Source organism: Acanthopagrus latus, chromosome 15, assembly GCF_904848185.1.
Source record: "Acanthopagrus latus isolate v.2019 chromosome 15, fAcaLat1.1, whole genome shotgun sequence".
NCBI lineage: Eukaryota > Metazoa > Chordata > Actinopteri > Spariformes > Sparidae > Acanthopagrus > Acanthopagrus latus.
The window spans coordinates 7,210,174-7,236,083 of record NC_051053.1 but is presented as its reverse complement, the minus strand read 5'-3'; the positions used below and the strand labels follow the sequence as shown (position 1 = coordinate 7,236,083).

The 25,910-nt window shown below is 45.9% G+C and overlaps 1 protein-coding gene across 2 annotated transcripts in view; it reads left to right on the top strand.

The window, feature by feature from the left end:
* Nucleotides 1–684: 684 nt before the first annotated feature.
* LOC119033698 (Kv channel-interacting protein 2) overlaps nucleotides 685–25,910 on the top strand; it is a 103,075-nt gene continuing 77,849 nt past the window's right edge. For both annotated transcript variants that reach the window (XM_037124099.1, XM_037124104.1), the window contains exon 1: nucleotides 685–990. In XM_037124099.1, coding sequence (XP_036979994.1) covers nucleotides 918–990 — 73 coding nt within the window. In that variant the 5' untranslated portion in view covers nucleotides 685–917. The remainder of the gene's footprint in view (nucleotides 991–25,910) is intronic.

Below are 25,910 nucleotides of genomic sequence, written 5' to 3'. Positions count from 1 at the left end.
GTATTTATAGATCAGATATAGTCAGAACCTCTGCCTGGCAGCAGCGGCGTGCTCCTTGTTGATGTCTCTGTACACATCCGACACGGCTCTGAGTCAGTGGAGAACATCAGGAGAGGATGTGACGGTGGTATTAATGGCAGAGAGGCAGTTCTGACGACCCAGGGGAGATTCTGCGAGAATGGTGACGGACATAGTACGGGTCACACGTTACAATATGGTATAGGAACCTGGGAATGTAGGAAGAAGGAAGTAAGTAGTTCCTGGATACCTCTGATCTGTGGACTATAGCAGATAATGATCAGTGACAAGAGAACAGACTGGAGGATAAAACCTTAATGAGTTATTTTTTTAGTGTTACCATATTGCTAACAGTCGTCCCACTGGTGGAACATTCTGGGAAACTCCACAGCCAAATTCATAGTTTAGCCATTTTTACTTTTTGCTCCAAAAAAAGTATCCAAAAGCAAATATTTCAAACATCTACGCTCTCTGTATTTGTTTTCTCTCTCTCTCTCTCGCTCTCTCTCTGCGTGTGCGTGCGTGTGTGCGCGCGCATGGCAGCCCATGTGTGAGAGAGAGAGAGAGAGAGAGAGAGAGAGAGAGAGAGAGAGAGAGAGAGAGAGAGAGTGCGTGCCGAACCAGAAGCGCGCCTGGCTCCCTCACTCAGCTCCTGGATGCCGAGAGCGCACACAGAAAGCAGACGCGGGAAATAACAACTTACATGGCTCTCCTCCTTAATTCGTGGCAAATCGACTATGACTTGTTAGCGCCGACACACTTGTAGCCATCCTCCGTGAGGGCGAACAAACAATAATAATAATTTAGAATACATACATATATTTTCACAAAGAGAATCGCAAACATATCAGCTGTGTGCCACAGTTCCACATTCCGGCGCACACAGGCAAAAAAAAAAAATGAAGGCGAAAAACCGTGACCAAAGCTTGTCGGACTCCAGAGAGCTGGACGGATCCTATGACCAGCTTACAGGTGAGTGGACCGTGTGTGTGTGTGTGTGTGTGTGTGTGATCGCCTGCAGGACGAAAAGATTCAATACGCACAGCTGGTGATCTGGGTCCGTGTAAGTTCAGATGGCGCTGAGATGTCACAACCTGCCCGCCGTGCGTCTCACCACCCGAGGAGAAAGAACTACATTTATTAATTAATTTATTTTGTTTTTTGTGCTCGGATATTCTTTGTTGCGCAAGTTTACATGCAAGTTTTGTACTTTCATTCTCCCCCCCTCCAGCTTCCATGGTAACAACATTTTCCCCGTTTCGTTCCTGATGTCACTTAGTAGTTCTTCCTCCTGAGGGACAGAAGAGAGCGCGCGACGGCGAGTTTACAACAATTTGACCCTCCAAAAAACATGAAGCATAAAGCGTTATTGAATCTTTTACCGTCCGCTTTGCATGTCGGCGTGGTTGCATAATGCCGTGCGTGCTGTCGGTGCCTGATGGTTTGGTTTGTGTTCAGTAATCTGAGGACGGCAGTGTGATTTCTGCCACCTGTGCTCGGCTATGGGAGACCACCTCGCTGTCTACACAGCGCTGACAAACACCTGTCTGACCGACCTGATGCCCAAACCGTGGCGCCGGAGCCGCTCCTGGGCTGTGAGCGGAAATCTCTCGTGTATCCGTGAACTTTACCTGCCGAAGTCTGGCTTTTTCATGTGAACAAAGAAGGGAGGTGATGTTCTCTGGGAGCACTGCAGACATCTGAGCGCCCCTTAATGACATGTGGATTCTAATAACCGGGTAAATGTGTGCGTAATTCCGCCTCTGGGTGTCCGCTCCTGGCACTACACTGTGCCTTCTTCCTCTCCTCGGTTTCATTTCTCTCTGTCTCCACTTTACCGGATGAGACTCGACACATGCAGACGTTTTAGCGACAGAGCGAGCCAGATGCCTGCACATACCTGCGCTCTGTGTGAGCTGAGCACTCTCCTGAGGTGTTCTCCTGTCACCACAGCCTCCCACTGTCACAGTGCAGCTCGAGGCTCCCCCTCGCTAATGTGACCACTGTTTGCCTATTAAGCGCCAGCTGCCTAAAAAAAAAAATGCCTTCATGCTGGAGCCACATCTCGGGCCTGCATAAGGAAAAGCTGTGCCTGTCCAGACAGCTGTGTGCCTTCGGGCTTGTAGGGGACTATATAATCTCATTTGCACTATTAGTCCACTCATTAGCAGCAGAGCAGTTGTCACAAATTTGAATGCAGCCACAATGAACAAAAGACTGCAAGGTGTCTCGGGGAAAGCATGTGGGCAGATGTTTGGTTGTGCGACTGGGAATGTAAAAGCCTGTGTGTGTGTGTGTGTGTGTGTGTGAGCTTCACTGTTTTCTCCAGTCCATTGTTGAAAAAAAGAAGAATTTGTTCAGCCGAATCCAAGAACATCCATCAGGCTTCACAAATCAACATGCTGAGGGTATTGTAAGCCACGTGGAGGCAAACCCCACACGGCGCGCTGACCGTCATGCCCGGGCGAACGCTGAGCTGCTCAGAGGCACATTTCAGCAGCTTAACCGTCCTCGCTGGGAGGTGAGGCCGCACCTTTTGGCTCTGTGATCTGTCTGAAATACACACCTGCTGATGAGATGAATATTAGGGATGATTCGTCAATGTGACTCTCTGTAAACTTAAAAAAAGTGTCTCAAGAATCATCAATCTTTTTTTCCTCTTTTCTCCCTCCTCCGCCTCCCCCCCTCCCTCTCTTCGCAGTCCATCTTGCTGAAACGGCCCCCTGTGTGTGACTGTCCACAAGCAGTCATATTGCTTTTTTGATAGCAGAGCAAACAGAGAGAGAGAGAGAGAGAGAGAGAGAGAGAGAGAGAGGGAAAAAAAAGGAGAGGGGGCCATGTCAGTCAGTGTGGCGGAGCAATTTACTCCTGGCATTGTTTTTAATGACTCTCTGAGCTGTGGATTGCGTGGTTAATTCATTATTATTTTTTCTTTCTTGTGAGGCGCTGTCAACTCTAAAACATACTTAGTCCTGATGGCTTGCACGGCTGTTAGGGCTGTCTCTCTCCCCAATAAGAGTCAGTCTAATGGAGACGTGATGCGGCTGAAGCTGTGGAGAAGTGTCTTGTTTTGCAGGGGCTTTCGTCTTACAGAGATTGCAGAGTGGCCCAGTGCGCGCTGTGTGTACGTGCATGTGTGTGTGTGTGTGTGTGCCAGGTGACGGGAGATTTTCTGCCTAATCCTGATTAAAATGACAAGAAGTACACAGGTGTGATGTGAGGGCGTGACTTGTGAGAATGGATTCTTAAGTGGGTTTTTTTTTTTTTTGCGTGTGTGTGTGGGAAGCACGGCTTACAGGTGAGTCATTCTCCTGACTTGTGTGTGCAACTTGTGTGTGCAGGATAAGAGACTGTGTGTGTGTGTGTGAGAGTGTGTGTGTGCGCTTGTAAGCTGACCTGTGATGCTTAAAGGCAGCGTGGGTGGTCTCCGATCACCGTTTTGAGTGAAATGTAACCCTCTAGAAATAGCTCCCTCTCTGGCCCCGCTGCACTGTGCTGGAGTGTGCGCTAGCCTGGCGTTCCCCCGTTGTATTTAAGAGCACTGGCTGGGAGATGAGTGGTAATTATAGAAGCGTGGTGCAGTAATCTCCTCTTCCACCTCACAAGCCGCGCTCAAGAGGAATCATATCACCTACCCGCACACACACTGACATGGGGATTGTCTCCCCATATGCATGTGCAGCTATTATTCTAAACCTCGTCATCTTCCGCTCCTCCGATCCAAGTCCAAAATATTATCTTAAGCCCAAATCAGTCGTGGGTGCGCAGCCACACAGGCAGTCATCCCTCTGTTCTCTGGTACTGGCGTGCATCACCTCATGTTTTAAATATTTTTACCGTATTTTTTTTTCTTCTCCAAAATGTTGAAATGCTCTCCAGAGCCCCTGCACCATCCGTTAAAACGCGAACCTTCATTAAAGGCAGATTTTTTTTTTTTTTGCACAAGCTACTCACTGGCCATGTTTCTAGCTACAAGTTGCACTGCAGTGTTTAAGAAGACCACATGAAGTCGTGTGTACGGTCAGCGTAGCCATCTAGTTGGCGACATTGCTTTACATGGCACAGATGCTGATAAATGAGGTTATGTGAGGTTTGGAAACAGGAGAAAGCCCACCACAGGTTCTACCAGCCCCCCTGTGATGTTGGTCGGAGCTGATCGTGGTGGTTCCATTGGCTTCTTCTTCTTTTCTATAATGTCTTCATCGCCTGCAAGCAAGGGTCCACACATCAGCAGGGCATAGGTGATGACTGAAGAGAGGCCTTCTCTCCCCCGTCTTTTATGATCGTTAAAAAACAATGCACATAATTCCTGCTGTTACAAGATTGTGGTCTCACTCGGAACAGCCTCCCCAGCATCTCCACGCCCACCTCGGGATAAACATAAAACGTCTTATACACCTCAGTCATCGCTGTGCGTCATACATCAGCCTGTTCTCAGAACACACATACACATAAGAGGCTTCGCAAACCCCCTTCAGGATGAACACGTTAAGAGAGTTCCCGTTGTGTTTTCACAGCACACTACACCATCTACACTTTACACGAAACAAATCCGTTCATAATATGCCTGAAGCCAAACAGATGCAAGGGTCCACTTTACATGAATATAACGGATATAACAAGACATTTGTGGAGGGTCACCTTGGGCCCAGAGAAACTGTGGCAGACGTTCTCCAGCACGTCCTGACATTTCATGCACAAAACAGTGAAATGATTGCAAAAACAGCCCTTGTCACTCTTTTGTTTGGTGTCTTTTCCCTCACTTGACGTGTGCGGTATGTATTTTTTAATCTCTCGGTTTTTGTTTTTACTGTAGCGGTCAGGTGAGAGGAGCTCAAAAATCTGCATGAAGGATTCAGGAAGTACAGCGATATGAGTACAGTATGAGGAGGATGGGTTAGGCTTGATACCCATCTCTTAGATTAACTGGATATCTGTTCTTGGCAAACTGAGCCGATCGCCCACATCCCAACAGTCAGCACAATTTTAAGGAGGCAGCGCTCACACGGTTAAGCACACACACGGACACGCACACAATCACTGAAAAATGATGGAAGGTGAGTCTTTTTTTTTTTTTTTTTTAACCTGTAGAGTTTTCTCTGCAGTTGACTTGTCTCGCGCAGCAGCTCGGCTCTCAACACCGGGAGAGATGTTTTTGCCTTTAATAGATGTGGACCGGTTTGTTTCTCACACACATGCAGCTCTTACAGTAATGAGCGTCACTTTACCAGAGCCATGCCGGGCTTGCAGTCGTGGGGTAGTCTGCCTCTCCAAAACATCCAAACATGAGGGTAGAGGTGTTGACAATACAGTGTGACACACACACACACACAGACACACACACACACAAACTGACAGACGCAGAGCCCCTGTGGTGATGATGATAATCCATAACTTCTAGATCAGACGTATTCGGGGGGATGAGATTGCCTCCATAATTGAGCCTGTCAGAGAGGGTTTAGCCAAGAGTCACCTTCATGGCACGTCTTTGCTGTAGCTGTACTTGTCATGGCCTCTGGCACTAATTAAAAGCCTCGTTCTAATGTGTCATCTGATGTGCCAGGACATGTGTGACATGCGTCGGCACATCATCAGGGCTTGTCTCTTGGTTTGGGGGGGTTTGGTTCCTCCTGGAAGTGCCGGAAACTGCTGATGTGAAATGACGCAGATTCCTGCATGGAGGAGTGCTGGGAGAGGTTCGCTTAGGCCCGTCTGTCACGTTGGTTACATCATGGAGGGCGGGAAGGAAAGACGGGAAGATGATGACTTGGGCTGCGGCGGCATCGCACTTTCCAGGCAGATCCCAGCGATGCTCTCCGGTAGCCTGTAGGTGTTGTTTGCCCTATTATTAAAAGCTCCGCCTGCCAGTCATATCCCCGTAATGCGCAACTCCTATCCATCAGCGCAGTCACGTAACGGTACGGCAGCAGCCCACCTGAGGCCTGAGCTTGTCCTGACATTCAGATTTGTGCCTCTTAAGGAGAAGTGGATCGGATGTTGCACTTGTAAGGAAAGAAGACGCTTGTGCAATTGACGGATCCGCTCTTCCCCGTCCTCTTCCTAATGACCCCCACTGTATTTCTGAATAATCTGACTGACAGTCCCCACTTAGGCTGCACTCTCGTTCTCTCTTTTTCTCTAACGCTATCACACTCCTCCCCCTCACTCTGTCTCCACTCTCACAAATCAGATTATGTAATAACATCATATATATATATCTGTCTCTTACTGAGTGTCTTCGCTGTCCTGGTTCATCCTGCTCTCCCCTCCGTGCTCTCTCCTCTGTCTGCGTCCGCTCCCATAACCTTGCCCTCACTCGTGAGCTTTCCTCACGTCCATCCCTGACCCCTCTCCCTCCCTCCTGCCCCCCCCCTACATCACTTTCAGGCCACGGCGGGACCGTGGCTCGACATGCCTCGAAGCCGCAGTCAATCCTAACGAGTTTTAATCGTTGAGCGAATCTACGGAAGGGCTGGGCAATCGTTAATTAGAATAAGCGCCGCTCACCTCTCCCTCGGCCCTTCTCCCCGCCGCCTTCTCCTCTCCTCTGTAAACACATTCATTTCTAAATGCCTTCAGGGCCACGTGGAGAGGAGAGGACGGAGAACAAAGCAACGGGAGGTGCAGAACTAGGCCGGGAAGTCGAAGTTGAAGGAATTTACGGGGCGGTGTGGAGCGGATATGTGTGATTCTGTGTGTCCCTTCTCTGGTTTAACTTGAGTCCGACACCGTTTCCCCGTCAGAGATGTTTCCCGCGAGAAGCTGATTGATCGAGTGACAGGTGACGGAGCCCCGTGCCATTCATTGTGTGTCCCTCTCTCGCTCCGCCGGGCTGTCACTCAGCAGCATCTGACGCGCATTAGAGGATGATTTTCTGTCCATTAGCTCGGCCAGTCTCCATTTGGCTGATGGTGGCTCATCAGTATGGCGAGCGGGAGGAGACAGCAGACAGCCAAACAATGTTACTGTGTATCACTATGTAGGTCACAGCCCTGTTCCCCTCTCTCTGAGCCCCTTGAATTAAAGTGTGTGTGTGTGCCTACAGTATTAGAGAGAGTCCTTTGTGATCAGAGGTTATCAGCATGCATGTCTTGGATTAACACTGTGGGTGTGTGCGTTCTGTGTGTGTGTGTGTGTGTGTGAAGCTGCCAACATGTGTGTAGAGGATGTCTGAAGGGCATGCGTGACTGCCATCGCCTGACCGGGATGTCTGGAATAGTGTGTCCGCTGGTGTTGTCATTTATTTAGAAAAAATGTGAACGTTCAGCAGGCTCATCAGCCATGATTCTTCTTTAACCTGAAAGCGCTCTGATATCGGCATATAGCCAACAAGAAAAGATTTAAAAAAAAAACCAAATCTATAAAAAGTAAACAACAGAAATGTCGGTAATTCTCCTTCTCCTTGAGTCTGACCTGTTGATATTTGCTGAAAAACTGCAGCTTGCTCATGCAGGGCAGCACAACCGGCTGACGGACTGACCAAAATGCAGAGTAATGAAGAGTCATGTCTGTGTTTTGTCCTGACCCTTTGAGATGCGTGCTCGTGTCTGCACATCATCGGCATCCAGGGGCCTTGAACGTCAGTCACAGTTTGGGGTGCTGAAGGGTCAGTCATTGCTATGACATCATTGTAAATCAGGTTTTTTGCATTCATTTGAGTGGCAGCCACATTAACTACATCCAGCAACAGCCAGGAGATTAAGCGGGAGAGAAATTCCCCAGACTCCATTATAGAATCGCTAGAATTTTTGGGGTTCTTAATTAAGGAGAAACTTTATAAACATTGTGAAATGCCGTCAATGACAATTTGTCAGTTAGTTGGGGCTTCCTGTCAATTCGGCTCATGTTATACAAGAAGTTCTTTCTCTCGTGTCCATTTGTCCTAGAGCAGGAAAGGGTGATCGGACAAGTGGTCACTCGAGATGCATGTCCAGACGGCTAATGCCAGTTGTGAACTGACGAGCTGTCGCCCGGTGATCAGATCACCAAGGACGCAGGTTAATGCTGGGATGAACAGCATCACAGCTCATGATAATGCAGTACAGTAAGGATTCAGAGGTTTCGTAGAGGAGACGAGCGTATAAAACACACATCTGCCTCACACAGCCGTTTCAGTACAGCTCATGTACTTGATTGATACGCCACAGAACTGTCGAACAACCTCAGGCGTCATGGTCTAAGAAAGATTTTATAACGTGGATACCTCTGATCAGATTCCCACGCTCTTCCACATGATTGCTCTCTTTCTCTCTCTGCTCAGTTGATGGTTTTTGTAATGCCTCGTTCCCACGTCCATGTGTGTATCTGCAAAAAAAAAAAAAAATGCTTTGAAATGAAATATAGTTTGTTTGTTTTTTTGTTTTTTTTAAAAAAAGCATTTCTGCTGATCTGACAGGCAGATGAAAACATTGCTTCAATTATGCTTTGTGATACGAACATGCACCAAGTATCTTTTCAAACCTTTGCCTGGTGATTGTGCACAGCATTATAGGTCTGCATCTGCCGGTGTGCAATCACAATAAGAGTAGACATAATGATATGTTTATGCCAGTACACTAGCGACGTGGTGTTGTTGGCCAGAATGTGAATGTATTTTTTTTAATAGCGCTAAAATGGTAGAATTTAACACAGTAGCTAAGCACAGGTACACAGTAAGATAACCATCAGTTTTCATACCGCAGTATACTGAGTTACTGATGTACCGCTGCAGCCCGAGACGGCACAAAGGGGCAGACAATAACTGACTGTAATTTAGTTGTTAACAGTCGTGCTGAGGGCGTTCACTCCGCTCACTGAAGGTTCTTCAGGAACAACTTCTGCGTGATTGACAGCGCAGCAGAGAGGGATAAGGGGAGAGGTGGAGGTGATTAGAGGAAGCCTGGGGTGTGCTCCTGTCAAAAGCAAAATCTCTCATGCACTCATTCAACACACATGGAGACAAACGCATGCACACACACACACACACACGAGCACAGGGTTCTGGCCTGAGGGATGGTACAGGGGGGTGAACTCTGCAGCTGGTCTTGCAATCAATCAGTTAGATCTGACAGAACTTTGGACAAGATGTAGTCAATAACAAACAGACGTGCGCACACACTCACACACTCACATATGCGCGTGCGCAGGTGTGAGACAGACAGTGGGCAGATCCTCGTCAATACCTGTCGGTTAGCAGACCAGTCAGAATAAACCCAACGTCTCCCGATGCACACAGTGTCTGACTGATGCCGCAATCAAGCCAAGTTGATTGGAGGATGCTGTCTCGGTTGTCTCTGGTCCGCGGTGATGAAAAGTGATGAAGTTTCCCTGTCATATGGTTGGAGAGAGTCAGGGAAGTTTAAGGTGGATTGTAGATACTAAAACAATGTGGTGAAATTGTCATTGAGAGGAAAAAGTTCTTCTTTTATAGTGTTTAATGGTAAACCAACCAACGTGAGTCAGTTTTTGAACTTGTGATTTTGAATTTTAGTCAAAAACATCTCACTCAAAAACAAAGCTCAAACTTCTCACGTGCTCCTGCAACTTGTGTGTTAAAGCCATGAAAATGAGAAAGAAATCATACAAACAAACAGCAGATGACATGCTGGAGTCTATTTTGAAAATGAATCTTTATGCCCACGTTTGTTCCGTTGCATGGTGCTATCATCTGTGCACAAAGCAGAAATTGTGTCTCTTAGACAGTATGATATTGTCCAGCCTCATTAGCTCGCTGGCAGGCCTAGCTGCCCTTGCTCTGGCCCCAAAATGGCTGCCTTTGCCGTCGCTCCTCTGTCAGCCTCGGGCCAGGATGTCAGAGGGGACACTTGCTGACAGTTTGGTCTTTATCTCTCCCTCGAGAGATGCTGAAGTCAGCCAAATCCTCAACCAGCTAAATATGCACAGTGTGACAAGGTAGACGAAAACAGGACCGATTGCATTTTGGAGGCTACGATACGGTTCAAGGTATTACCATTGTCCGAGACGAGGTTATTGAGAAATGTTGAAATGCTGAGCTGGGAGTTCTGCGCTCAGCTCCACGGAGCTGTGTCACCGTGTCCTCACTCGGCCGTTGAACCGTCCTGTGCTCCCCTCTGAGCCAGCCGCGCCAAACTACACGCTTGCGAATTCTAAAGAAGCCGACTTTAGCAGTCCGACAACATATTTGTGTACTCAAGAATCCATTTGCTTTAATCATCCCCTTTCCACGCCGCTCGCTCTGGGTGTTTGCTCGTCGGCTGTGGGCCTTGAAAATCCCATTCCCCCCCGCCCCGCTGTCTCCCTCTGGCAATGGTAAAACCGATTACTCACACAGCAACCTGACGTTCCATAAGTGCCTCTCCCCAGGCGCCGTGGCCTGGCACCAGAATTTCATAAGAGTTAATGGAGTCTACTAATCAACGCGCGCACGCACAGAGACGTACACAAACGCACACACCGGGCAGGTTTGATTGATTGGTGGCGTGACAGCCCTGACAGCAATGGGATCGTTACAGACCTGGATCAGAGCAGCGGCACTGACATTACCATCAAAGGTGGACCCGAAAACTAATGTTGTATACAGGGTGGAGAGAGGTGAAGCACGTGCAGACGAAGAGAGAGGAACATTTACACTTTTTTTTTTTTTTTTCCTTCTTTCATTGCAGGTGACTCTCTTGTGAGTGCGATGTAAACTTCGGATTGAGCAAACAATATACACAAGATGAACAGCGGCCGTCACATTCAAACCTGAAATGCGATCAGATCCGTGACGGCAGATCCAGAGTCAGTTTTCCATAATGCATCACCGAGTTGACGTACGATGAATACTCAACACAGGCTCCATATCAGCCCCTAAACATTTCGCGTTTATGTAAACCAACAAAGTGATGTCAGAAGGATTGTGAGCTCATTCAGTCATTTATGTTTTGGGATCGTTACTGATTGCTGAATTACCGTACAGGCACACTTGAGCTGACGTAACACGTGCTGCAGCCGAGCAGCGGCTGTACGTTCACCGGTTGGGCTCATCATTCCTGTTGCGACGTGACATTCCGTTAGCGATGCGGCTGTTGTCAGCTTAAATGGGTTTTTCAAGTGCGTCTGCTGGAGATGGCTGAATGTTATGCCACCACCAGAAGTGGCTCTCTCCGGTTATTCAGACAGATTTGATGTTGGATTCGGTGAGGGACATTATCTGTGAGCACTGGAGGCAATTTCTCAGATTGCATGCAGCTTTCTCTGGAGCCCCAAAAGGCCTTGTACTACTGCTTTACATACGCATTAACGCTCCACAAGACCTGTAAACAAGCTTTATTGTGTTCAATTAGCCTTTAAGTCCACATTCCTCAGTCTGACAACCAACAGTCATACCTCACCTCACCAATTTACTGTAACCCTGTACTAGTGTTTCCTTAAAAAGCATTCTTTTTAATGTGTGGGATGCTGTGGAAATTTCCCTTTCATAGCTCATTTATTTATTACTTACTGCCTCTCGTGCCGTGTACTTGTATGTTTTTACAAATTGGTCCCTCTGGGCCCCGGGGCTTCACCTGAACTGCAATTTCAGCCGTGGCCACCGCACTTGTCGCGCAGTGCGTGGCACGTGCTGACAGCTTGGCCTTAAGAGAAAGCTAATACCAGCCAGATCCTCAACCAGCTTTAGGTAATTATGTTTTTTTTTTTTTGTCCCCCCCCCCCAGGATTTCAGGCCATATCAGAAGCTTAAGTTTGACAGGAAGAGAGGAAAACACACAATAGGATGAACTCAGATGGAATGAGTTACCTTTGTATTTGTGAAGCACGGAGGTGATTATTTTTTTTTACCGTGACTCACTCATCCACGCCTCACTCAGCAGATAAACCTGATTTTAAATATATATATATATACATATATGCGTATTACACGTGATTATAGAAGCTGTAATAAAAAGTCTACTTGAAGAAAGTCGTATGAACATCTGTCTGAAGGTTGTTTATCGGTCACCATCTCATCTCTTTTTTTTTTTTTACCACCACAAGATGTTGCTTCTAATGAGGGTGATTTCAGAGCCGCGGCGCACACGTTCTCATGCACACTCAGAGAAAGTCATTAAGAGGGGGGTAACGATTATTAATGAGGCCGATGTGAAATTCATGCGCTGAAATATGGGCCTGTTGTTTCCTTCCATGACTGAGAGAGGCTCGGCTGGGTTTTGGCATCAAAGGAGGCGTTACTGACGGTGTGTAATGGCGCTCCCGACTCGCCGAGCAGGATGAGCACTGTTGGGGGATTGAACCACTTAATTAAAGTTTGATTTTTATGTGCGTTCAAAGTTCTCACGATGCTTTAAACACGCCAATCATGTTGTTATGTACCGGAGGGTGCATCTGTGTGCGCACGTGATATGTCTGTTAGCGTGTGTGTGTGTGTGTGTGTGTAAGACGTCCTACACCCTTTCCTTCCTCTCTCCTTGCTCCTCACCTGCCTCTCTAATTACTGTTTCATCCCCGTTATGAATTTTATGGCTTCACGGTGGAATATTTATGTATTTAACTGTCAAGGCTGAGACAGTGAGATCCTTGACATTCCTTTCAGACATTAATAGCTCCCACAGCATCCTGTGAGACGAGTAGAATGGGGCTCCAATGACGAGTTCCGTTCCGAATCCTGTTCCAGGTTGATAAAACACGTGGATTCAGTGAGTTCGGAGGCTATTGTGGAATCTTTTATCGCTCTGTTTCAGAGAGAAAAGGGTAAAGTACAACAAATTTAGGTAGGAGGGGTTTTTGATTTTTAGCCAGGGCTGAAAGAAACAAGCTGTAAGAAGACTACAAAATCAGCGGGCTGGGTTTTTTTTTCATGGAAACAAAACCAGCCAAGTCTTCCCCTAATAAATCAAGCCAGTCAACTTAATAGCTGTGAACTGGAACCTCCAGTGTTTGGAGAAAGTATCTTGTGAGAGAAAGAAGGCGACACGCGTCAGATGCATGTAAAATCAAGAGTTCATATCTTCTGCTGCCTGTGTCCTTTTTTAGGTTTCTAGCAAAAGGTGTTACAGAACAATCGTGTCGTTGGCTAGTCGACTATCGACACTGTTGATTGCGCATTGCTGTAGACCAATCGCTTATGTAAGACTTAAGTATGGTGCTGTAATAAATGACATCTGAAGGGCTTTTGCGATGGCCTTCCAACAACTGAAGGTCAACATGACTCTAATTGTTTGTAAATGCATATTTGTTCAAACAATGATTTTCATATTATGCCGTGATAAATATACAGAGATATGTAAATGATCAAATTGCTTTCTTGCTAAAAAAAAAAAAAAAAAAGTTGCATGGTTACTGCTGTGTTAGAATGGATTTGGGTCCAATCAGCAGATCTGATTTTACAAAATCCCTCAACTTGTTTTTCTGAAATGTGAGAGTGAACAATCTTGTAACAAATCCCTTATCTCTCCTGACACTTTATTATTATTATTATTATTATTATTATTGTTGTAGAGTAATCTACGAAACATTCAGCTGCAGATAATATCTGCTGCGGCTCTAATTCTGTAAGAAACGTGCCCAAAGGCCAAACTGACGCTCTGCTATACGATCTAGTTAATGTGCCTCCTGTGAGCGGGTGTCCAGAAACTGTTTATTAGAGTCACCGTTCTGTAACATGCACAAAATAAAATAGACGGATTAATCTTCTCTGCAATCCACCCGATTTCATTTTTTCTTGTCAGAACCTCCCAGTTTCTTTTTTTTTTTTTTTTCTCCCACATCGCCTCACTAATTTGCGCTCATCAGCTTAATAGCTCTGAATTGGGACTTCCTGTATTAGCGTGTGAGAGACGTGCAAAAATAAGTGGACTGCAGCTGTTATTTAATGTATCACATACACATCGAAATGTTATAGCTTATGCTGATCATGTATTTTTTCAAGTTGTAGATGCAGTTTATGAACATTGGTACCTCTTAAAACCTGTACTGTTTCTGCCTTCTCAGCAAACAATAGGTGAGTCTAAGTCTGGAATGAACCCGAGTGGAATCGGTAAAGGACTTCGAAAGGATTCTGATTTCTTAAGGAGTGAGTTTGAAGCAGGATGATATACTGCCAAACCACAGCCGTCCAGCATCTTAGTGTATCGTTCTGTATTTAAGTTGTGCTTAAGTTTGACTTGTTTTACTGTCGGCAGTCGCCTTTAGAGGTCAGGCAATCTGTAAGCAGTAGGGAAGCATCCCGATGTTTGTGCGTCTTGAGGGAGTGTTTGTGTGTGTGTGTGTGTGTGTGTGTGTGTTGGTGGGAGTGACTGCGAGTACAGTACTCTCTCATCTATATTCCTTAGCAGATCTTGACATTAGGGAGCCATTAGAGTTTGACAGGGGAGAGGGAGAGAGGGGCCATTGCAGATTCTTCACACCTTCTCTTTGCGCCCTCCTTCATCTCCTCTTCCAAGTTTTTCTCCTCTATATGCCATGTTTGTGTGAATGAGAGGTGGTTAAAGTGATGATGCCTCTCCTCTCCTCTCCTCTCCTCTCCTCTCCTCTCCTCTCCTCTCCTCTCCCCTCAGAGGTGGAAAAGGTGATTAAAGTGGATGTAAAATTAATAGTTTCAGCTCCAGCTCTCATGGCTGGGTGGGTCCACACCGTGAGTGCACCGGGCACTGTAATGGAAAATAGTGTGCGCGCGCGCGTGTGTGTGTGTGTGTGTAGGGGTTGTTTGTCAGCAAAGGCAGATTTATTCATATTAGCCTTTTGAGTTCAGTGAAGGCAGCAGGGTGAAGTCAGACTGAGGTTTGCACGGTTAAAGAAGTGAAACACAGACGTCTTTGTGCCCGTCAGACTTTTTCTTTCCCTGCCGGAGATGAGTTGGCCTTAAAGAACATGAGCGAAAATGCAGACGCGAGATAAATAATGGAAGGGAAAAAATGTTACCCTTCATGCGTTTTACTTTGAAGTGACATATAGAGTACAGACAGGCCATTTGGGGTGTGCTCCAGGATGCATCATGTCTAATGCAACAAGCCACCCCTATTAGCATTCCCCAAGTTATGCATTTTTAACGTTCCCAGTCTGTTAAAAAGTAGAGAGTGCCAATATGAGGAATCTGTGTAAATAATCACCGACTTGCATCACAGAGATCACGTGTTAATATGATGTTACACCAACGTTTTGTTTCATGCCACGAATCATTTTTAAACAAATTCAATTATTCGTATCCTTTATTATCTTCGCATCGAGCCCGGCCTCCCTGTATTCGTCTACACGTTGTAGCTGTTTGCCTCATCAAAGTACTCCAAATATTGTTTTCTAAGAGCAAGACACCAAGAATTACCCGGCTGCTCTTTGTGTTACGTCCTCTGTACAAATCCCAGTTTGTCCTTGTTGCTTTTCACTTTTTTAAACTGTGTTCAGTTTGACTTGACAAGGGAACGGTAGGTGTTCTCGGGCCTGAAAATGCTGCTCTTACCGACCACCCACGGAGTTATTAGCATACACGCTAGCACAAATGCTGATTATTGCTATACAAGAGAACAAACACGTATAAATACCACCTTTGATGCTGTGCAATATTTGTCACATTTCCGTGCCAGCAAAGTGTTCCTGTGTCCCACCTTATTATTTTTCCGTTTTGAATGAAGGCAATCCACATTAAAGACGCATGCAAAGACCCATGGTCCAAATGCCATTTTAAATTTTTTTTTTTTTTGTGTATTTAAGATCTTCAGTGGACAAAATTAGAGCTAAACAATTAACCTGCATGATCTATCAGTTGTCCTGCTGCTGATAGATAAGTGTATACATTGGCTGTTATGTTTGACAAGCCTGAAAAGTTTTTAACTGTCCCAAAAAAATAAAGGCCTATTGGCCTGTATCATGGCAAAACAAGTTCACGGCAACCATGAGCATGTAAACACAAACACTTTTTCATTTAAATGCCAGCAATAAAATCTGTCTTTTCCTTTGCTGACAGCGTACATGTCTGCTCTGTAAACCAGTTGTCCTGTGCTCTACTAAAATGGAGAAATGTTTATTTTATAGTGTTTGTTTTCATGATGACACAGCTTATTTTTTTCAGTAAATCCAACAGAATACAAAAGAATAGTTCTTTGGCTCACCTGTTTCTATACAGTCATACAAATCTTGAGCAGCGGCGCTCTGTCAGATGCAGAGCAGATGGTCACGCTGAGCCCGACAGCAGCTACGACAGAGCCGTAGACTTTGAACAACATATTAGCTTTCCTGCTAAAGTCTCCGTCTAATCCAGCTGCATGAGCACACGTCTTGTTCTGCACCTTAACTTGTTGATGGAGACGGCAAAGAAAAAGAAAAAGTCATCTGCAGAAATGTGCAGCGCTCTGGTCAGGTAATGAGCAGCGGCACATTAAACAGTGACAGGTAAACATAACTGCAGATGTCACTTCAGTCCGGCTGACGTGGACCCCGTGTCTTTTTCCCCTCTTTTATTCTGAAGGAAACTATTATTGACACCTTCGACTACAAAGAGACACGACTAAATGTGATTTCAGGGGAACTTGTGTTTCTAATCTTAAAATGACTTTCAAAAAATCTTTGAGCTGAGTGCAGATCAAAGATACATGGTTAATGAGTGTGTGTGTGTGTGTGTGTGTGTGTGTGTGTGTGTGAGAGAGCGAGAGCGAGGAAAGAGAGAGGACGATAGAAGTCGTCTCTGGAGGCCGTCTCAGTTGTCCCTCACTGTGATAGCGATTATGATTTAAAACCGAAACAGAGAAGTCTCACCCTCAGATCTTTTTCCTCTGAAATTCTCCCGCTGCTATCAAAAAAAACAGAAAAAAAAAGTGCAGTTAAATGTGATAAGGGCTGGCAGCCAGACTGAAACGCACACCGCCACGCAAACACACATAGACCGCGGGCAACTTGCAATTTAATAAGCTGAAAAAAAACCGACCCTGTAGGTCAATTCTTTGACGAAAATGAAATAACTTCACACTTGGCAGGCAGCGCTATCATCTGGTCTTATATCTCCTGTTTTTTATTTTTTATTATTTAACAGGCTTCCAGAGCGATGAAATGAAATCAAAGTTTTATGGACTAATGCAGCATCCACTTAGTGAGCAGCAGAGCTCCCAGCCGTCAGTCAATTGAGATACAGCAGAGACACACACACACACACACACACACACACACAACGCAAACACGCACACACTCAGAGTGGAGGTGAGTGTGATACCCGTTGATCTGTTGATTCAGAACTATAATACCGCAGCTGCTCTCTGTCAGCGGCTCCAAGCAGCTAGAAAAGAACCTCTGTCACCACTCGCCCTGCCTCTTAGTCTGGCTTTTTGTCAGCGTAAAGCTTATGGGAAATATTTTTAGCGCCTCTTTCATTTCCCCCCCCACCCCCGAGTGACATGCAGCATTATGAAGGCTGGAGGAAGGGATTGGGGCTGGTTATCGCATGGAAATGTACAGATGTTCCTAATAAACCAGTCACTCACTTGTGTGAACGTGATGTCACCGCGTGCAACACACCAGCAGCGTCTGCACATCGCAGACGCATGTTGACTTCAGCTGGTTTGCCGTCAACAAACCGATGATGTTATCCCGTCTTAAGCCGCTAACTTGCATCTTAATGACTCGCTGGAGGACCGTCCTCTCACACTACTGCCGTGCGTGTCTGAATGCTGTCGACATGCCACGTTATCGTTACGATGCTAAAAGACAACACCCACCCTCGCCACAGCCTGTTCACCCTGCTGCCGTCTGACCGAAAAGAGATCCAGGAGTATCACCGGACACCAGATTATGAAGCATCTTCTCCCGTCAGGCTGTGAGACTGCCGAGCTCGTCCTTCACACTCCACCATGAATAGTTTATTTGTGACTTGATCTTTTATTCATTAGTTTGTTATGTTTTTTTTTGTGTGTGTGTTTAGCATAGGAAACTACAACTGAAGTATTCAGTTCGCATTGTTTTCCCTGTGGAGGAAGAGTAGATCCAAAACCTAGAAGGCAGAGATAAAGGTGATCTGGAATGGTGACTGGCCAACAGTACTGCGGGTGTCATTAACTGGCGGGCCTACTGGCTCCAGTGCGGTACCAACAGTCTCGCCTTGACAACATCACGACTCCTCAATAAAACCGCGAGCGGCTTTGCGAGCTGACCTGCACTTAGCAAAGTCCTGTTTGTTTGGAGAAGACACATCAGTGCGCCGCTCTGTTTCACATCACAGCGAGCAGCGACGCCCGCCTTCCCCCCCCGGGTGGGCCTGGAGATGACTGGCTGACGTCAGCGTGTCCTTATGAACCTCCGCCGTTTTTTTTTTTTTTTTTTTTTTTTAAAGTGAGTCAAGGAGTATGTGCTGCTCAGATAATAGTTTGGTTTCCCAAATATAGAGCATGCGTGGTAAGTCGTAAGCGAAATGAAGTGTCTCTGGGTTTTGGGTGGGCTGTGTGATGAGGACAGTACGATGCTGTCACTGCCGGTGTGCGTCTTCTTCCCAAACTTAGTCCTGCTTTCAGAATGTTTCAAACAGAATCTTACATTAGACATGAATGACATTGATGTGTGTAACACTTTGAGTCTCAGGAGTGACTGTATGTGTTATATGTGTGTGTATGTGTGTGTGTGTCAGTGACAGAGGCTGAGTTACATCTGTAGGGGAACAGTGCGCCTTCCTCATCCTCACTTCTCCATCTCCCGCTTCCCTTTGTGCTCTTATAGAGACAGTGACAGAGAAGGAGATGCGCTGAGGAAAGCCTCTGACAGACTGTGTGTGTGTGTGTGTGTGTGTGTGTGTGTGTGTGTGGTATGCTTTCAAAAGAGATGGAGAGAGAAAACAGACAGGTGTGTGTTCCCCCTTCCTCAAGTCTGTTTCTCCGACTTTGCTGCGCCTTCTACAGCAGCAGAGATGAATTGTTCTCTCTGTGTCTCCCTTTCTCAGCAGCTTCTTTAAAAAAAAAAAAATCCTCTACTTCTCTTCACTTAGTTTTGAGTTAGACAAGCAGTCTAAAGATAGAATGGAACAATGAGGACTGCGCTACCGCTCTGCTCTAATAAGCAATGATTGGTACTTTGTGTCATTTTTTTTTTACGGCTCAAACTTTGAAATAAGAAGAGCTGTAACCAAGCCCGTTGATAAGCACTGCTGCCACGGCTGACTATTGATCATTCACAGTGCATATCATCATTATTATCAACAGTAATCATGTATGTGTAAGTGTGGCCTTCTGTTGTTGTACAGCTAAAATGATGTATGAGAGCTGCAGTCAATTGTAATTAGTGGATGGAGAGAAAAGTAACGGACAACTTTTTTGTCAAACAAAAACGTCAAACATTTGCCGGCTTCTTAAATTGTTAGGAGTTTCTAATTGGGATGCACCGATAACCAATAATTACCTTCCTCTTGCAACCAATAATCGATTGAAAAAAAGGATAACATTTTGCCTACATTTGCGTATTTGAATCACAAGTAGTCACAAAAACAAAGAACAGTTGTGACTGATCACGCTCACTGGATAACCTTGTTATCAATCAGACTACGAGCGTGTGTGGTGACCACGTCGTAAAGCGCAGGTAGGCACATGTCTGCCAAGAAGCGGTGGCTCGGGAGAGAATGCCTGGCCTCCAAATGTGCCATTAGCCAACCGCCGACAAGGGCTGGTCATCAAGTGCAACAAATTCCGTGATTTTGTCGTTTTCTTTTGGGTTTTTTTTTCCAGTACCGCTGCTTCGTACTGGTTTAATACAGTTTTGTGGCGATGATGCCTTTTTGAGTGACTTACAACGTTTTTTTTTGTAAAAACTCACCAACTTTATTCCTCCTCTCGGAAACATTGCAGTACATGTATTGCAAATATCACATTTTCATGTGGTCAATGACACTAGCCCCCTCTCTCTCTTCTTCTTCTGCTCTGTGTTAGATGCAGATACCAAACCAACTTTTAAGCGGCATAGTGCCCCCTACTGTACTGACAAATTACCCACTTAAACTGAATTACTGGACTAATGTATTGGACCAAATAAATTATCTAGCACCTCTATATCTACTATATTCACACTACATGATTCTCGATGTAATTACAGTAGGAAAACAATTGCTAGTTGCAGCCGTATATTTGTGGCTATTTAAATAAAAGTCACTCAACCATTTTCCTGGTATCCGGAAAATAGATGTGGCAGCAAAAACAGTTTTTTTTCTCCAACAGGAGAGACGAATTGGATATTTAGCACGGGTAGTGATATTCATCATGGTTGACCGGACAAAAAAAATAGGGTATTATCGTGAAGCAGCCTTTGAAAAAAAAAAAAAAAATGCAAAAAACACTTTAGCAGTGAGAGGCTGGATCTCATAAATTGCCACTTTAAGTGTGTGGGTGAATGTGCATACAGTAGGGGAGCGATGAGAGGTTTTGGCAGCTGCACATACTGTCCTGATGGTGTGTGTGAAATAAAGAAGGACTGAGAAGGTAGATGGAGGAATAGAGAAACGCTGGTCACTGCTCCCTCTCTTGGCACGAAAAAAAAAAAAAAACTGAAATGATGCATCTTGAGGATGGTGAGTGGCCCCGGTAATGCTGATGACACCTTTTGTCTCTCATTTGTTAGTCAAGGTGCGGGCCGTCTTGGCCCGGAGTGGCAATCCTCCTCCCCGCCCCTCTCCTCTCTGCTGAATTTGCGACCTGCATTGTGGCGGCGATGACAGGGAGAGCTCCGGCGATAATCCCCTCGCCTCTGTTCTCCCGCTCACCTCCTCCTGCAGCCCCTCGCCCTCCGCCAGCACAACAAAGGCTGTTTTCTGTCACGGGGAGACAGCTGCTGTGTCACAGTCTCAAAGTATAGGTTTCCGCTCAACTCTCTGAAGTGGGAGCACTTTTCACAGTGTATTACGGGTGGAAGTGATATGCTCGGGTGTTGTCAGAGACACACAGACGCGGGCACAATAACTTTAACAGAGCACATCTCGGTTATTTTTAGCGTTGCCATAGAAATATTCCTCAACACAAAGCATCCGCATCTTCCTTCTACTCAGCCAAGGAGTTCACCTTTGTCATTTTGAAAGCACACGCTCAACCGCCACTCCAAATCACCCTTAAGATGGTTATAAGCAGTGATGATTCATGCACATCCGTCAGAGCTTTAATAACCACCTGCATGAGCAAATTATGTGGGGCGAATGAGGCGAGCGGAGTTGGACATTTCTGTCAGACTGCCAGGCTGAACTCAAAATGAACTTTGCGCATTGTACTTTCTCCCTACCTTTTGCAGCTGAAGCTGTTTTTCTTAGGATGCGCTGTTCGCTACATAATAGGCCAGTTCTCGTTATCGACTCCTTCTAGGTGTGAGTCATACTTGAATTGTTAGACTAACAAATGTGAGGATTTTTCTCGCCAAACTCCTTCTTCTTCTTTTTTTTTTTTTTTCTTTTTTTTCTCCCTTCTTCTCTCGCTGGGTCTCTCTGACCTTGTTGAAGTTTGGCATTCTGGATGTTCTGGATTCTTTTGAAAAAAAAAAAAGTTCTCGACAAATGGGAAATAAGGCTGCGTAATGGCGCCGGTTAATGGCCCACTGTGAGAGTGGGATTTCAAACACACGCCCACGTGCACACTCACACACCATCCCCGTGTTGGTTTTATAAAACTGTGACATTTCCCTGCCGATCGCCTCCCCCTCCCAGTCCTCCCCTCTCCTGCTCGTCTTCTCCTCCTCTGCTCGCAATTCAGCTGCGTCCTGACCGGGGAGCCTGTTTGTCTTATCGCCGTCCGCCAGCTGGGGTTCGGATTGGGGATCTAGGGGTCCCTCCTTCCCTCAGCTCTACCCCTCACTAAAAGAGAGAGCGGGGTGACAATGATTTGGCACGCTTCACACACACACACACACACACACACACACACAGACACATACTCATAAACAATTACAGCACGCATGAGGGGCGCACAAAGACACACAAACGCCCCGACGCAGGGCGCACACTCGCGGAGCTCATCCAAATTTCATGGCTGCAAGTTGTGAGGCCCTTCGAGGCGAAATGATAATAATATTGAAGAGGAAATATTGTCGGACTCCTTTCAGCTGGCTCTCTCCCCGTTACGCCATCATTAGATGCACCGTTTGCCAGAGTCTGTAATGCCACCTGCCTGTGGCTGTTAATGACTACAGCCACTCTCTATTCCCCCATTCGCCTCACTCACTTAAACACCTTAATGAACCACCTGTACAGCGTGTCTGTGTGTGTGTGTGTGTGTGTGTTTGTCTGCGTATGTGTATACCCGTGCATTTGTATGAGGCGCCTAAACTGCTGGAGGGGTTGCCCCCTGTGTATATGAGCCAATTATCTTTACTTACTTCTTTCCTAACGACTGCTTTGAAATGAGCACAGAGGAGGTGGAGTGGAGGGGAAGCTGCAGCCACGAGCAGCACATGTGCCGGTGGGTTTGCGCGAGAGGCCAAAGGTTCGAGCCAATCATCGAGATGACTCTGGCAAAGAAGTCTGGGTGGTTCAATTATTCGGATCGCGGCTACTGCAGCGGGTAAATTGCCCTGATGTTGGTTCATAATTTCAGTATTTGAATCATTAGTGTCGGTCATTTCTTTTTTTATATGCCCACAGTGAAGACATCAATCCCGGTCGCTCCCTGACCTTTTTCAGATGAATCCAAGTTTTTACCGTCTGCTTTCCACACCAAATCTCAACAAGGATGCTTAAAGTTGACATCATGCATTTTCAACCTGAAAAGTGAAAATATGTTTTAAGAAATGTTCATATTGCAACAAACATAGCTCTCTGAAAAGTAGCCTCGCCTATAACGTAAACACCACCCACATGTTTAGATTTAACCATCCAGTTGGCTCAGCAACACAGAGCCCCATCTTATAGAATGTTAAAGGTGACCATAGTGTTGAGAATTGTGTTTTAAATGTCCGATAAAGGTCTTTTCTGCTATGACGTGTAAGCTGTCAAGAGGGAATCAAGATGTATCGTCATCCGTCGTCCAACAACTCCGACAGGCTGCGCTTTGAGTCCAGCTAGGCGCAGCGCTAACTGGAGCTAGGAGACCGAGGAGGTCCCGCGATAATTACATGATCATGCGTGCGTCGTGCTCCAGCATCCGGCAGAAATCAAGGTCCTCCATCCCAGCTCTCAGTGGAGCCAGCTGGACCAGGCACATAATCTGGTAGAATCTAGCCATTCAACAGACGTTCAACAGAGCTTTAACCACGGCTCAGAGATCCGTACATTTTAGACTTGTCATCGCTACAAACGAGAACTCAGATGACGGTTGCTCCGTCACTGCGCAGGCTGTTTTTGAGGGGAGAATGAACGACTCTAGTGGCCAAACATTTCTTAATTCAACTTAATTTTCAGCTTTAGTGTGTTCAGCTGGATGGAACAGATTGCCTTTGAAAAAAAAAAAAAAAAAAACCCAACTTTTTGCCTCAGCTGAAGTTAGTAATTGGACTGTCTCTCAAGGTTTTTTTCAGATACGCTTGCCCAGACCTGCCTAATTAAGCCTCCGTGAAAACCTCTGACGGTTTCCCATCACTTTCTCAGCGCTCCGGCCTTTTCTAATAACATAGGCCCGAACAGGTAGGGGTGCTGCTGTAGCTGACAATAATGCTCGTGTTTGTGCCGCTCGCCGCGTCACTTTCAAATTACCCGAACACTCGAGGCAGCGGTTCCAATCCACTTGAATCTCTGTTTAATAAACAGAATTCATTCCCTCTGTCTCGCAGCGTTGCCACAGGTGTGGACTGTGTTGTGTTGCTGAGCCCGCGGTCAAACATGTTACATCCCTCCTAAAACCAACTGGACTGTGCTTTTTTGTGTGAGTGTGTGGATTTTTCTTTTCTTTTTTTTTACATTTGAATGTGAAGTGGCTAAGTTCTGTTTTGTAATTCACAATATTTATTTGACATGCAAATGTGTTCACATGGAAACGTGGTGCTGAGGCCTCCCTCGATATTCGCCTCATATATCAAGCGAGCCGTCTGAACGGCAACGACGCGCAGCAGCCCAACAGCTGGCAGGAATCCAGCGGCGTTTAATACTTTGACTGGCCGACACATCACACGGTCTAATTCAATCTCTCGGACGGTTCCGTGGCTCCATAACAGACTCCGAGATTAGGACGGTGTCACTTCTCCACGCGAGCACACGCACATATTACCGTGTGCGAGGGTGCTGCCGGGCCCCGGATGTCTCTGAGGTGTTTGCTCTGATAAAGGTCATCTCAACAATTAACCTTGTGCGACGGGTATGGGAGCAATACAAACAACAGGACCGGAGCCCCTCGCTAACAGGCAGACTAAACAAACACAGGCATTTATACCTCTGCGCTCGGCACACGGCCACCTGGGTTTTGATTTCAGCCAGCCGATAGCTTGGAGGGTCGAGGTGCGTGACCCGGTTCATCATATCCTTGATGCGCGTATGAGCAGCGGACTCAATCGGACGGAAAAAAAAAAACAACACAACGGAGGAGCTGTGCCCACGTCGAGCCCTTGAGAAAGGACAATCCAGCTGCAGCCAACAGCTTGGAGGCAACTTAGCTGTGTTATTGAACACCTGCCGCGCTGCTGCAGAGCTCCGGCTCCCCGTTCTCTGGAGTTATCTGAGAGGTGAAATCTGTCCGGGGTTGGTTAAGGTGAAAAATGGGATGTGAAAATGAAAACACCTGGAGCGGATTTTTATGAAATTATTAAAAAGTTTGATAGATAAAGATAGAGGTGGCTGCGGGTTTATCGGCTGCTTTAGTCATAATGCGATTAGAATAGTTTCATGTGGGCAAATCCTCATCGAGATATGCATCCGTCAAATGATGAAACACAAACACCTCCCAAACTTTTGATTAAAAAAATCAATTTGCTGTGGAGTTTGCATGGAGACGTCACATAATCATTTTGAAACTCGGTCGAAGGTTGAACAGTCTCTGCCTATTTAATCTCAATGGAAAATGTAATGCAACATCTGCGACAGGAAAGCTAAAGGATGTTCAGCAGCGCTTCATGTTCAGCCCATACTCTATTCACACTGTCAGCCTTGATTTACCGGCCACAAAACTGCTGTAACAACCACGACCAGACTCCGTTTCTCGACACACACTTTTCATGCTCAAAACAAGAAACGAGCGAGTCCTTCCTCCTGAACTGCTTGTTATGTTTTACAAAAAAAAAAGAGGACCCAAATGCAAGACACAGATGCTGGCAGGTCAAAAAACAAAATGCAAGGCTTTCATAAACAAAGCCAATATCCAAAGGCAATAGTAGGACAGGCGACAAAGAGGCTGGCAACACAACAAGGCTAACAAGAATCCTAGAGAAAAAAAATAAATAAAGAGGAACACAAAAACACTAAGAACAAACCAGACAGACACAGGGAACAACAGCAGGAACACAGAGGACACAAGAGGCACAAACTGCAGGACTGGAGAACAGATGCAGGAGTGAGGGAGCAACATACGCTTAAACACACCGCGACTAAATAACAAATCACAGCAGAAAGAGGTGGGAAAAAGACAAAGGCAGGAAGTGTAAAGTGAAGCATGACACACGGAGAGGCTTTCAATGTAAAACAGGAAAATACCGAAAGTAAAACTCAGGACACTGACTATCCCACTGATATACAGTAATACAATAACCAGGTGCCATGATAATATGAAAATAACTGCTGTACATCACAACAGAACACAGCTTGATGGTTATTTTCTTGCATATTTAACTGTTTCATTTGCCACCCATCTCCCCCGTCTCACTTGATCTGATTCCCTCTGACAGAGTTATATATATGCAAGGGTGAATTATGCATGTGCATGTGAATGTACTGTACATCTGAATTAGTGTGATGCCGTACAATGTATGCGCTTACGTATTAAGCCCTGTAACCACTGTCACGGTGGTGTCTTATGACCTTGGCCGTCAAATTAATCTGATTGATTGATTTGGTCATTTATTCAGTCACTCGAGAAGTCTTTTGCAAGTGGCAGCCC